The following is a 13,589-nucleotide window of genomic DNA, read 5'->3' as shown; positions in this document are numbered from 1 at the left end:
TTATTTTATTTTTGATTATTTGTTATTTTTTATTTTATTTTTGATTATTTAATTTAATTTAATTTAATTTAATTTAATTTAATTTAATTTAATTTAATTTAATTTAATTTAATTTAATTTTATTTTATTTTATTTTATTTAATTTTTGGATCTGGTAGCTACAAATAATGCACACTAAACAGTGATTATTAACTGGATACAATCTCTATTCATAGGAGTGGTGCTTTCTAAAGCTTCCTCTTGACACATTATTTTGACAGTCAGTGGGAATTATGTGGTTATTTTCCAAACAGATCTAAACTGTGCAGTAAATCATACAGAAAATGTTGTTTTCACTTGAAACATGAACAGCATTGTTTTACTGTCAGCTTCATTGCTCAAATAACTGTTCATATTAACAGAGCACAATCAAAGATGCCTTTTGTTCACACCCACTTTGAGTTCTGGAAACGGGAACCTTCTGCGTGGACGTTTTCTCCATCTCTATGGTGGAACTATCATGGCCGCCTGCCAGCACTTGGGAGAGATGCCTTAATTGTTGTTGAGCCTGAATAAAAAGGCCATTGGAACAAACACTTCTTACAGTGGGTTCAATGGTCCCCTTGTTCTCGTAACAAAGTTCAGAGACTCGTTTTTTTCCAGTCATAAATTAGCATCTCTGTGGATGAAGACTTTCTGTGTGGTTCAGTTCTGACAGATTCTGGCTGGTGATTCGCTTAATGGAGGATTAAGGAATCTTGTTGTGGCATAAATTGTGGTTTGTGCTGGAAACAAACAGCATCGCTGCCAAGCGCAGGCAGCTTTACTTCACATTTATGCCTTTTTAGGTTGTGAGAAGTTCCTTGGAGATGCACAGATCCTATGAGAATGCAAACTGTTTGGGTTTGTTGCAGGTGGATGGATTGGTGCGGTCAATGGAGATGCCACAGAAACAAGTCCAGCTGAGAGAAGTGTAAACAACACCAGAGCTGATTTAAATTCAACTCAAGTCAATGAGACACCGACTAAGGTGAGTCACCATGTCTGAGCCTATTCCTTGTTAGCAATTCTTGGCTGTCTTGCAAAAATGTCATTTAGAAGTTATTATACGTGCTAATTAAACAGAGATGACTCTGAGGAACTCCTCAATTTTAAAACCATTTAAAGTGCAGCGACTTAAATGTTTGCAATATTTCGAAAGGAAGATGACATTTCTAGCCATATTTTATATTCAATTAAAAATTTCCCATAGTTTGATATTCATGGCTGCTATCATTTTTAAAATACTTTTAAAGTGCATTATGTGACCTCACTTTCTGCTTTGACAGCTTGTGATATTAAAAGTTTAACAAAGTGACTTTTACTGACATTTTCTGGTTGATGAAATGATGTTGGTCACAAAAATTACAAAATTGAGCTAGCTGCTAGTACTTTTATTTAATGGAAATTACAATTTCAATATCAAGTCGAATTTTCAGTATCAAAAGGTGAAGGATACGAGGTCAAGGTACCATAATCACTTTATGCATTCATTAAATTACTATCTGCTGTACAAATTAATTTCAATAAAATAATGCTCAGTATTGTTAGTGACATATTTGAATGAAATAAAATAATAATAAATGGAAAACATGCAACAAATGAAAATGTTGCCTTTGCAGCTGATTGAATCTAAATCAAGTTGAAGCTGCATTACTAAATTACCAAAGCTAACACTAAAAAGAAACTAAATGAAATAAACCTAGGGCTAAAAGACAAATACAAAATGACTTAAACTAAAATGAAAATTTAAACAAAATTAATGATTACTAAATAATATAAAGATATGAATAAATTCTGGAGTATAATTTAAATATATAAAAGTAACACTTCTTGTATAAATATTCTTAATAAGCTTTTATAAGTATTAAAACACCTGGTTTGATGAGCTTCTACATAATACACAATTAGAAGTAATCAAATGAAGTGTTATTGTGTTATTGTCAATGTCTTCAATACCATTGCAGAGGAATCTTTGTGACAGTCATTTGCTTGAGAGAGATGCTCAGTGAATGCAAAATCCATGTAAATCATCACTCAAAGGGGAATCCTGGGAAATTCAAAGTTGTCTACAGTAGCTCACAACCAGTATGTCACTGAAGTATGTGTGTCTCCTCAGCAGGACTCTGCTGTAAGTGAGAGTCAGTTTCAGCTCACGTCCTGCCTTGATCAGCCGAGTGCTTTTTACTCATCAGCCAAAGTGTCCTCTTCATTCCCCCCCACCAGCAGCGTCAACCCAACAATCGTCCTGCTGCAGCACAACAGAGGTAAATACAGTACTAGCCTCACTATACCTCAGGTGGGACATCAGAAGTAAAGTGTCAAATGCATCAAATCATGATACAGAACAAAATGCATTTGATCATTTTTTAAATGGCATCTGTGATTTGATGGACAAGATTTCTAGTTGTTATTAAAGCTGCTATGAAACATTTTTTTGCGTGTTAAGATGGAATGTGACGTTGTCCATTAGAAATTGATTAGATGGTTAGATTGTGGTTATTTGTGAGTCTTATGTGACTGACAGGTTGTCCCGCCCACTGCCAATAAAAAGGATCAGGGAAGATATGTTGATACAAGTCGTCGCCTTGATATTGAGCTTCAAAGTTTTTGGATTTTATATAGCAAACAATACGTGTGTAACAGTTCTCTTTCTTACATTAACACGACAGAGAGCCTGAATATACTCTAAATGTCAATTATCAAAGTACTTATAAATTTGCAATTTGGGGTAAAAAATAAAACAGGGCAAATGCAGATAGAACCTTCTAATTCTAAAACGTCATTTTCCGCTTGGAATTATAAGGTTCTATCTGTTAGATCATTGATTGAAGCATTACTCGTCAACAGATACAATCAGTCTGCTTATTCATTTAATAAAAAATAAACAAAATAAATTGGTGTTGTAACAATATGTTGATGTTTGAGAAAGTTAAGAACATTTATTTAATGTTTTGGGATGAAAATTTTTTCTTGTTCAAAGTAAGCATACAGTATAAAGGCTGTGCTAAATATTTTGTCCAGTGCAGATGTTAATTTTATGTGATTAATCTGGTAATATTTATTGTTGTATTTAAGCCCCCATGGATTAAATTAATGATTTGGTCTTTAAGGCTTAATATCAAATTTAAAGACTTTAAAAGAAAACAGACAAAGCGCAAATGAGTTGTTTAACAAAGTTTAATAAACACTGAAAAATGCTTTACTGACTATACATACACAAAGAAAAATATTTCACTCTTAATATATTACATTGTTAACAACGGAGCAGTCTGGTGGAATGACAAAGAAAGACAATTTTGATTGGTGCATTCGAAATGCTGATTTGCTCACAGATAGAACCTTATAGAGCCAAGCTAGAGTTAGACCTTGTGAATAAAACCTGTTTTGTTTTTAAAGTAAAAAGTCAAATAAATAAAATGTAAACAAATTGTACAAAAACATCACATAATGTAAATAAATTGTCATTAAATAAGAATATGAATAATTAAATTTGGACAAGAATGTCAGATAAGGTGATGAAGTGGTAAGGGAAGTCATTTTAATGAACTATTTAAAAATTAACAGCTTGCACAGGTTTACAATATATATTGAATGATATATTGTTGGATTTGCTCTTCAGTGTTTTGGCTTTCAGCAGTGACATTTACATTACACTGAACTGAACTAAACTGAACTTCAACTGTGAAAACTGGACTGAAGCAAGTTTTAATTTATAGAACTTCATCTACGTATATTAAGCTGCATTGACACAATCTACATTGTAAAAGTAAAGTACTATAGAAATAAAGATGAATTGAATTGAATTGTAATGTTTTCAATTATACTGAAATATTTTAAGGAAAATGCCAGTGCAATGATAAATAATAAAATAAATAATGCAATGCTGAAATATTAAGAAGTCATTGGTTTTAATTTAGATTTGCATTTACAATACAGCATGCTTTTTTGACTCTCAAAGTGCTGGTAGCCATTCACTTGCATTTTATGAATCACCAAGGCCCATGGTTTCATCTATATGTAAATATATTTGTAATGTGTTACTGTACGAAAAAAGAGTGACTCGCAAGTATATTAACAGCAGTTTTTCCTTTTTAGAGTGAACTATCACTCTAAATGATTCATTGAAACCTTTGAAGGTGATGTAGCCATTGTGTATCTCATGTTGTGTTGTGGTGGTTAATTCTCAGTGTTTGTGCTCATGTGTTTCAGAAGCTGTGGCAGAGCAGGGCAGTGGCCTGTATCAGAGTCCTGCTATCATCCAGAACAGACCTTCATCTGAGATTCCAGCAGACATGGAGGGAAAAACAATGAGACTGTCTGAACGTCCAGCCGTCCAGCCACCTAGAGTCCCAGTACGGGTGAGAAACACCCGCTTCTAGTGCTTAAGATGTTGTAGTTGTGAAGACTTTTTACCTCTTGTGATCCAACTAACTTTTGTAGTTTTCCAACTGTAATTGTTAGTAGTTGTAATTGTGATGCAATTCACAACTGTAAATAAATGGAATCAAAACTTGTGAATCACAAAATATGGAACCTGTTAATTAACAGATAATTTTTACTGTGCAAGTCAGTTAGGATGTGATTAATCACGATTAACCTTTTGACAGCACTATTATATAATATTTGTAGGGGTACCAGTAATTTATATATATATATATATATATATATATATATATATATATATATATATATATATATATATATATATATATATATATATATATATATATATATATATAAATGTAAAATTGTGTTTTGCAATTGCTTATTCTTACAATGAGACCAGAATGATTTGGCTCATGTTTACCAAGAGTACAAATATTTGTGTAGGCCACTATAAATAAACCACAACTTTTTCTTCTAGAACACTGAGCTCTCTAAGGACTGGTACAGAAACATGTTCAAACAGATTCACAAAGTCCCAGGTAAAGATGCTCTGTGGGAATGACATGCATTTACCAGTTTTTGTTGTATTTTGTATGTGAATATGTCCAGGTCACATCTCAGTCATGTATTTGTGTGTGTGTGTATTCATCTTTGTCAGTGTGTTTTGTCTTTCACCCACCTTATATTCAGAGCCTGTTGAAGAAAATCCATATCGTCCCACCTACATATTCCCAGAGAGCAATGACAGGCCCCTGAGAACCAGAGGTATATTAGAAATAGTTCGTATCTAATCTTTAATAATAGCAAATTTATTTTTGTGTATATCTGTGTATATGTGTATATCTTTTATAGAAATAGAATATATATATATATATATATATATATATATATATATATATATATATATATATATATATATATATATATATATATATATATATATATATATGATTTGAGTATTTATCTATCTATCTATCTATCTATCTATCTATCTATCTATCTATCTATCTATCTATCTATCTATCTATCTATCTATCTATCTATCTATCTATCTATCTATCTATCTATCTATCTATCTATCTATCTACTGTATCTATCTATCTATCTATCTATCTATCTATCTATCTATCTATCTATCTATCTATCTATCTATCTATCTATCTATCTATCTATCTATCTATCTACATGACTGTCTTTCTATCTATCGATCTATCTATTATAATAGACCTTCTATTATAACTATATAGTATATATCTATATATACCTTTGATCGATTTAATGTGTTCTGGTTGGATAAAAGTATTCATTTCTTTTAATCAATATTTAGGACTTTTGCAGTTACTTAAAAATTGATCAATTTAAGCCTTGTGATGCATTTGCCTCCATTCTCTGTCCATTCCTTCACAAATCCTAATATTCAATAGCAGCTGATTTATACAGTGTCAACGAATTGATTGTACTAAAGTAGCATCACTCAAGGTGAGCTGTGGTTATAGAGCTATTTTCACCACACTTTCCACACCATGTATTTAAGACTCATAGATTGATCACTTTCATTTTAAGAGCTCTCTGCTATGCATTTCATAGCTGTGCTTTTAGAGAACTGCTTGTCTAAATTATTAAAGAAGCCACAACAAACCTAATGGATTCTGAAGAATGCAAAGTTAGACATGAGCTGCTCCGAAGTATTCAATTCCACCTGTATTTACTGAGTAATCACCTTTAAAATGCCTAATGTAGTGAAAATGTCTTGTCATTTACAGTTTTTCTCAGTGGCTTTGGTGCATTTCTCACAACATTATTTACATTTGTTAATGTACAACAGTTAATGCCTTTCTCAAAACAATTAAGACAAACTGCTATACCTAGTTGATAACCTGCAAAAGCATGTCACTTGCTCAAAATAGATCGCTCATTCCTCAAAAGCATGTATTCATGTCAATGAAAGTGTCAGTGTCATCAAGATGAAAAGTCCTGACACCATTGTTTATGAACAAGATAGTCAAATGGCTTTGTCATGTTTTCATTATGACAGTTTACTCTGTTAATTTTTTCCAAAGCAAAAAAGTCAGATTTTGGTGACACTTCCTGAAAATGCTCAAGACACCGCTGTATACTATTTGCACAGCCATTTGAAAACTACTGTAAAGTTAGACATCACTGCATTTAGTAAGGTATCTGAGTACAAGACACTGCATACTGTATGTATGTTTCACATTTTTACTGTGTATGCTCTTTACAATTCCAGTTTATTCACAGCATTGTGCAAAAGAATAAATACACCCTTATTTACAACAAACATAAACTCCCTTTGGGTAGAGCTGTGCACAACTGTAAACAATGTTGCAGTACATATTGGAACTGAACCTACAACATACACAGGTCTGTAAATCATTCATGAAACTGTTCAATTTAGAAGACATTTTTTGGAAAAACAATATAATTTTTTAAAAATAAAATTATCTTGACAGATTTTGACAACTTGTTCAACATTTTTGTATGTAATGACTCAAGTAATGAAATGAGGACTATAAGTTTTATATGGACTGACTCTTCAGCATTCACAAGTTTAGTTGATTTTGACTGACATGACATAAGCAAATGATAATGTTATAAAACTGCAAAGAGTTGTATAAAAGCAGTTGATGCATCTCCAAGACTGAGAAACTGCTACTATGATGTGTACAAATGACTAATTGTTTTGAGAAATGCATTAACTGTTGTGCAAATGTAAATAGTGTTGTGAGAAATGCACCAAAGTGACTGAGAAAAAAATGTAAAGTAAATGAGAGCAGACTTTTCAGTGTTTTATTTTTTGGTCTAATGTGATGACAACATCCAAAATAAACATTTAAGTGTTATGCTTGTTGCACATAATCAATGTCTGTAAATGTCAGTTATGTTGAAAGGCTGTTTTGCCTAAATGTTTTTTTTTACTTCACTCATTTACTTCATATGTATTCTGAAGGTTGTTAGAGAGAATTAAATAACACATTTTATTCTTCATTCATTCATTTACTTTTCACCTTAGTCCCTTTATTAATCTGGAGTCGTCACCACGGAATGAACTGCCAATTTATCCAGCATATGTTTTACGCAGCAGATGCCCTTCCAGCTGCAACCCATCACTGGGAAACATCCATACACTTCCATTAACACTCATACACTAATTTAGCTTACCAAATTCGCCTATACCGCATGTCTTTGGACTGTGGGGGAAACTTGAGCACCCAGTGAAAACCCACGAGAACACAGGGAGAACATGCAAACTCCACACAGATATGCCAATTGACCCAGCTGGGGCTCGAACCAGCGACCTTCTTGCTGTGAGGCAAGAGTGCTACCCAATGCGCCACCGTGCTGCCCACATTTGATTCTACAATAAAAAAAATTCTATTTAAAGTATTTGTTTTTAATATTGTGGAGTGATAAACAATCAATTCCCTATGTAAAAACATTTGCCTCTTTGTAACAAATGAAACTTCCAATACATGTTCAGATTTCTGTGCTAGAATGAGCACATGTAGTGTTTTATTTACATTTAGCAAAGTATTTTAGAAAGTTTGTAATAAATTTTTTTTTACAGTCATAATCTAATCAATCAAATGTGAAAATTTGATGAAAACTATCATTATTATTATTCACCCTGTTCGCCTGTAGTGTTTTGCCGGAACGTCTAACAGAATGTTCCAGCAAGAGAAAAGCGTACCGCTAGGTTTGTAGCGCCATCTGCTGGCTTGAGGAAATAAAGAGGCCTTGTCATGGAGCGGTTGTTTACCTGATAATTACTTTTATATGTCCTACGAATCCCTTTAGTTTTAACCTACTTTATGTTAGATGTTTTGAAAACCTTCCGGAGAAACTTATTTAGGGCACACACAACAAACTGCTTAGAATGCGCTTGATACGAATTCTACGTTTTGTACGTTCCATGTTTTTCCGTATATTTTATAAACACGTTGTCATGTGTTGTACTTTTCATTATTATTATCAATTATTTATTGTAACAAGTCTTTTCTTACTCTTCCAGATGATAGACCATCATATGGTGGTGAAGATGGTAAGTGTTGGTTTGTTATTCTAGCAATGAAAAACATACTGTATTTTCGAGAAGCTGCTTATAATCACCTGAAATGTAAATCTCCATGATTCTGGATAAACTAACAATGATGATTTGTTGATGTTTTTTGAAAAAAATTACATACATCATGTATTAAAATGTATTATAAATGTATTAAAATGTAGCACAAGCAGACAAGTATTGATATGAAAATACATCTATTTAGACAAGTATTTTGTATAAACAAGTATATTGGATAGACGCGTATAAAATTTAGGCTTGTTTATATGTAATAACACTATATTTTCAACCCTATTTTTTTTATGTTTCCAGTACTTAAAATATATGAGTTAAAATATGTTTAGAATGTATTTAAATGTAAAGGTTTTTTTCTTTAAGGTTGTTGTTCACCTATTTTACGTTATATATTAATTAAATGATGTGACTTGTACAACTTCCTTCTCTTAAAACTGCAAACTCAACCCGTGGCAAATTATTTTCTGGAAAATACCGCAGAATACATGTTTTTATATAAAGAAGTGTTTGTGTAGTTCTAATTTCTGTTATTTTAAAGTTCGGACAGTTCCTCGCTCCAGGAGTGCTGTGGACATGGGGAGCTCCAGAGGACAGCAGCCTGTGCCGACACGAACATCTTCACTCAAACCTCAGAGGTGAGCAAACAAAACGATTTATGAAGATGATTCCAGCACATTTATTGAGTGCTGTTCTGGGGCTTTCATATGAGAGTGTGAGTTCTTGCACAGTGCTGGTGTTGCTCAACATAGACATGATGACATTTCTTCCCAAGTCTTCAATACTGGAGGTATTTTACCATTTGTCATGCTGCTCTGACAAGCATGTGCTGGCTTACAGATTTTACTGTTTGCTGTTAAAATTCACAATGGGTTATATATAGACGTTACCTGTTTATTTTAGTCATCAGTGTTCACCAGCAGAGAATTTATTACCACACAGTACCTTGGCTTTACCTTGTATCTGAGTAGATATTATTAAGATTTATAGAGTAAAGTGAAACCTAAAATGTATGAGATTACTGTGGAAATTTATTAGATTTTAAAATTTAAAAAAGAGATAAACATGTTTTATTATTCTGAAAAAAGACATAATAAAAATATTATACACATTCAACATAGATCATGAAAAAAATATGATATAAATATTGTTAATACTAAAGAAATTTATAAATGCTTTAGTATTTTAAGAATTAAAAGTTAATCATTTTATTTAAAATGAGTCCTATTTCTTCCAGTTTGAATTTTAAATCTAAATTTGCTGACATAATTCAGAGAAAACATGCATTAAAAATCCAACAGAGGCTCATTCTGAAAACATAGCCCTATATACTTTTCTGTAGATCGTGAATTATGTAGCCAGATGTACATCTGCAACAAACGATACAGGACAGTATGATGGCGTTCCTTTTTGCGCTACCAGCTGACGGCTGACACAGAGTTGAGTTGAGGAGTTGACCACGACGACGGGGTTCGAGTCTTGCGGGTAAGCCAAAAACAGAAGCCAAAAAATAAAATAAACAAGTAAATACCAGGGTGAGAATGTGGTAAAATCTAAAAACGTAGTAAAAATCGGGCAAGGGCTTTTCATTTGCGGCTTTGCTTTTTTTTTAAACTGTCGGTTGGATTAAGGGAAGTTGGTGGGCGCTGGTCAGTCGGTGCTTTTGGAAACACTATCGGTTGGGTTTAGGGAAGGAGGATGGTGTGTTAGTCAGTCATTCAGTCAGTCAACAGCGTCCTCTGGTGGATTTAAGTGAGAAGAGTAAGCGTAAGTTACACTCGTGAGAGAAATTTGAGATCTGAAAAAGCGAACACAGCGGCCTCTGGTGGATTTCCGAATACAAAAACTGCAAAAAAACGTACCTCCTGGGATGTATTTGCCGCTCTCCAGAAATGTATACAGCGGTACATTTTCAGAATGAGCCTGGCTTGTAAAAATCAATTAACTAGAAACTGAACTGCTCATTTATGAATCCAGACACACGCACGCACGCACACACACACATACACAATCTCAATCCTATACATTTATAAAAATCAGTCTGTTGTCATTTAGTGTTACTAAAATGTAGACTTAAAAATGATATAGAATTAAAATGATGGAAAATAGTAATTCAGATTATTTATGTCTGAACATTGTAGAGTATTTCCATCACTGTCTATTAGATGATTATCGTGTTTTTATATCAGAGGTGTATGGCGTGTCTTTAAAAGCATACGCTGCGTGTAATGGAACGTGCCCTTGCCGGTTGCCAAGCGACTCACCTCCTCCTCCTCCTCTTCTGTCTGTTTCTCCCTGCAGGAGTGAGTGGGAGCCCCCTGACAAGAAAGTGGACACCAGGAAGTACCGCGCTGAACCCAGGAGCATATTTGACTACGAGCCAGGAAAGTCTTCAGTGCTGAGGCTGGACAGACCGGTATGATGCTCTTTATTAATGCTTGTGTTTCTGAGTGGAGCTGCGGGTCTGTGCATGACATTTGATGCTGATTTCTGTCTGATTCACTCACGAGGATTGAACACTTCCAGCTCTGTCTCTCTGTAGTGTGATAGATTGATAAGACCAGGCACTGCAGGCAAAAAACACAGCTTTTCATGCAACTATTTTGAGATTTTGTGCTTATTTTGGCTTTTGGTGTTTTTTCTCTCAGTCTAATGTAATAAAAGCATCCAAATGACAGTTTTAAGTGTTTAATTTGTTGCACTTTACTGCAACGTGTACTTTTCATACTTAATTTTTTTTGTGTTGTTTCTAATCTGAATATCTAAAAATTAATTCTTAAATCAAGAAGCATTTTCTTGACAAGCAAAAAAATATTAAGAAATACTATTCCAAAATTTGGTGAGTTTTTTCTTAAATCAGGCAAAATAATCTGGCAATGGGATAAGCAAAATAATCACGTCTATACTAAAAATAATATTATTTTGCTTAATTTTGGCATGTTATTTCTTAAAACAAAGTAATATTCTTTGCATGTCTACAAAATGCTTTTTGATTCAAGAATTTTCAGATATTTGATATTTAGAAACAAGACAAAAACTTTAGCTAAGAAAAGCATTTATTGCAGTGTTTATCAGTTACAAAACATATGGGCTGTTTTTTTTTTCTTTTTTTCTAAGTCACTGAGCCATACGTCTCTATACTTTAGCAGCACTTACATACACCAAACTTTTACAATTCATATCTAAATTTTGAAGGTTGGTTGCAGCACAGGCTCATTGTGAAAACTTACCCTTGTATACATTTCTGGAGAGTGCAAATTATGTAGCCAGAGCTACAGTACGTATGGCTGCATTTCGTCTTTAAAAGGAATGCTACGGCTATCAGGGGTGGACTTAACCAATAAGCGAGGTAAGCAGTCGCTTAGGGCCCCGGGGAATTAGGGGGCCTGACTAATGCCAAGAAGCATCTATTAATCATATAGCTCTTTTATGAAATTTTCTATTATATGTTGTGAAATCTGTACATAACCCTTAAGAGTAGAAGGGTCTATTTAAATAAAATAACATTCACAAACAGCAATTATTTAATTTATTTAGTTAGATTAATCATGAATTAAATTTGTTTAAATATTTTTATTTATTTATTTTTTTACATTTCTATCAAAATCTATTCACAATAGTAAATACTATTGTAAATACTTGTTAACATGCAGTTCATTTACAATGATAATAATAATCTACAGCGAAAAAAATCTAAAGTGAAAGAGAGCGTTTTGAGTTTCAATGCTAGGGCCCTGTACCTAGAATTGCTTAGGACCCCCAAATCACTAAGCCTGCTCCTGGGCGTTATGATGCCACGACCGCTAATAGCTTGTTACACACTTCGGCAGACTTAAGATGCAATGAGGAGTTGAACCCAACAACGGGGTTCAAGTCTGGTAAAGAATTTAAAAAAGCAGGTAAAACAAAAACTAAATGCAAAAAATAAAATAAACAGGTAAATAACAAGGTGAGAATGTGGTAAAATCTAAAAACGTGGTAAAAAATCAAGCGGCCATGAGGGCTTTTCTTTTTCTGCATTGCTTTTTAAAACAGTATCGGTTGGGTTTAGGGAAGGGGATGGGTGAAGGAATCGGTCGGTCCGTCGGTCAGTCAGTCAACAGCGTCTTCTGGTGGAATTATGCGAGAACAACAGGTGCGAGAAATTTGAGACCTTCTGGGACATTTCATGCTGCACAGAAATGTATATAGAGGTACATATCAATATTGAGCCTGGGTTGGTTTTTAAAGAGGGATATAAACATGACCTTTTGTTATAATTTGATTTTTATACAAAATTGTATTCTACAAATAATGTTATTATACTTCATTCATGCTCTTCACCGTATTTTCTGAATTAAAGAGTTAAAAAAAGATTCCCAAAATCCTCTCTGTATTAACAATTGATACTGTCTGTCAATTAAATGAAACAAGAATTTTGAACATGACATTATCCAATGTTTCAAATTAGCACACATTTAATTTAATAATGCCTCATTTGCATAGTTAAACATAACCAAAAACTTGTAGAAAACTTGTAGAAAACTTGTAATACACACACTTTTTTTTCCAATTCAGTCTTATGGCAAATCTGGTGATAATTAGTTCTTTTTTTACCCTGTTCACCTGCAGTGTCTTGTCTTTTATGTAAGTGACCTCGGTAGGTGACTTAACACTGGCAACCTTATAAAGTAGCATGATCTGAAGTGTCTGTATCTGAATACAGTAGGAGGGGCCCTTTCTCAGCTATAAAAAGAGCATCAGTAAGTGACACTTGTAGTGTCCAGACTCTTTGCCGTCTGGTCTTTTTCATGGAAGGTTTGATACTGTGACATTCAGTGATTCGGTCTTGTTAGCGTGACTCATTCTGGGAGCTGCTGCTATTACATAATGTCTTTCTGATGACATACGGCTGTAATAGCTTTAATGTAGAAGTCAAGCATGGTGGATTCTGGTCAGTGAAACTACTGAAGCAGAGAAAGTGTGAGATGATGTGTTAGGTCTTTCCTATTTCCCCTAACTGTTAAGGGAGCTAATTAAAATGGCTCTAGGTCAAGTCCAATGTAGGGCAGAAGATAATGTGCTGCCTGTGTTTCTTTCTCTGATTTAG

At 33.6% G+C, this 13,589-nt stretch overlaps 1 protein-coding gene across 7 annotated transcripts in view; it reads left to right on the top strand.

Moving 5' to 3' along the window:
- Positions 1-13,589, top strand: part of LOC130239623 (sorbin and SH3 domain-containing protein 1) — a 94,832-nt gene that overhangs the window by 32,986 nt on the left and 48,257 nt on the right. For 6 of the 7 annotated variants that reach the window (XM_056470899.1, XM_056470900.1, XM_056470897.1 and 3 more), the window contains 8 exons: positions 894-1,009; positions 2,138-2,285; positions 4,231-4,379; positions 4,886-4,946; positions 5,098-5,172; positions 8,438-8,467; positions 9,042-9,138; positions 10,802-10,916. In XM_056470899.1, coding sequence (XP_056326874.1) covers positions 894-1,009; positions 2,138-2,285; positions 4,231-4,379; positions 4,886-4,946; positions 5,098-5,172; positions 8,438-8,467; positions 9,042-9,138; positions 10,802-10,916 — 791 coding nt within the window. The remainder of the gene's footprint in view (positions 1-893; positions 1,010-2,137; positions 2,286-4,230; positions 4,380-4,885; positions 4,947-5,097; positions 5,173-8,437; positions 8,468-9,041; positions 9,139-10,801; positions 10,917-13,589) is intronic. The other variant, XM_056470893.1, reaches the window with a different exon arrangement.

Source organism: Danio aesculapii, chromosome 13 (genome assembly GCF_903798145.1).
Source record: "Danio aesculapii chromosome 13, fDanAes4.1, whole genome shotgun sequence".
Lineage (NCBI taxonomy): Eukaryota > Metazoa > Chordata > Actinopteri > Cypriniformes > Danionidae > Danio > Danio aesculapii.
This window is presented reverse-complemented; position numbering and strand designations above follow the sequence as displayed.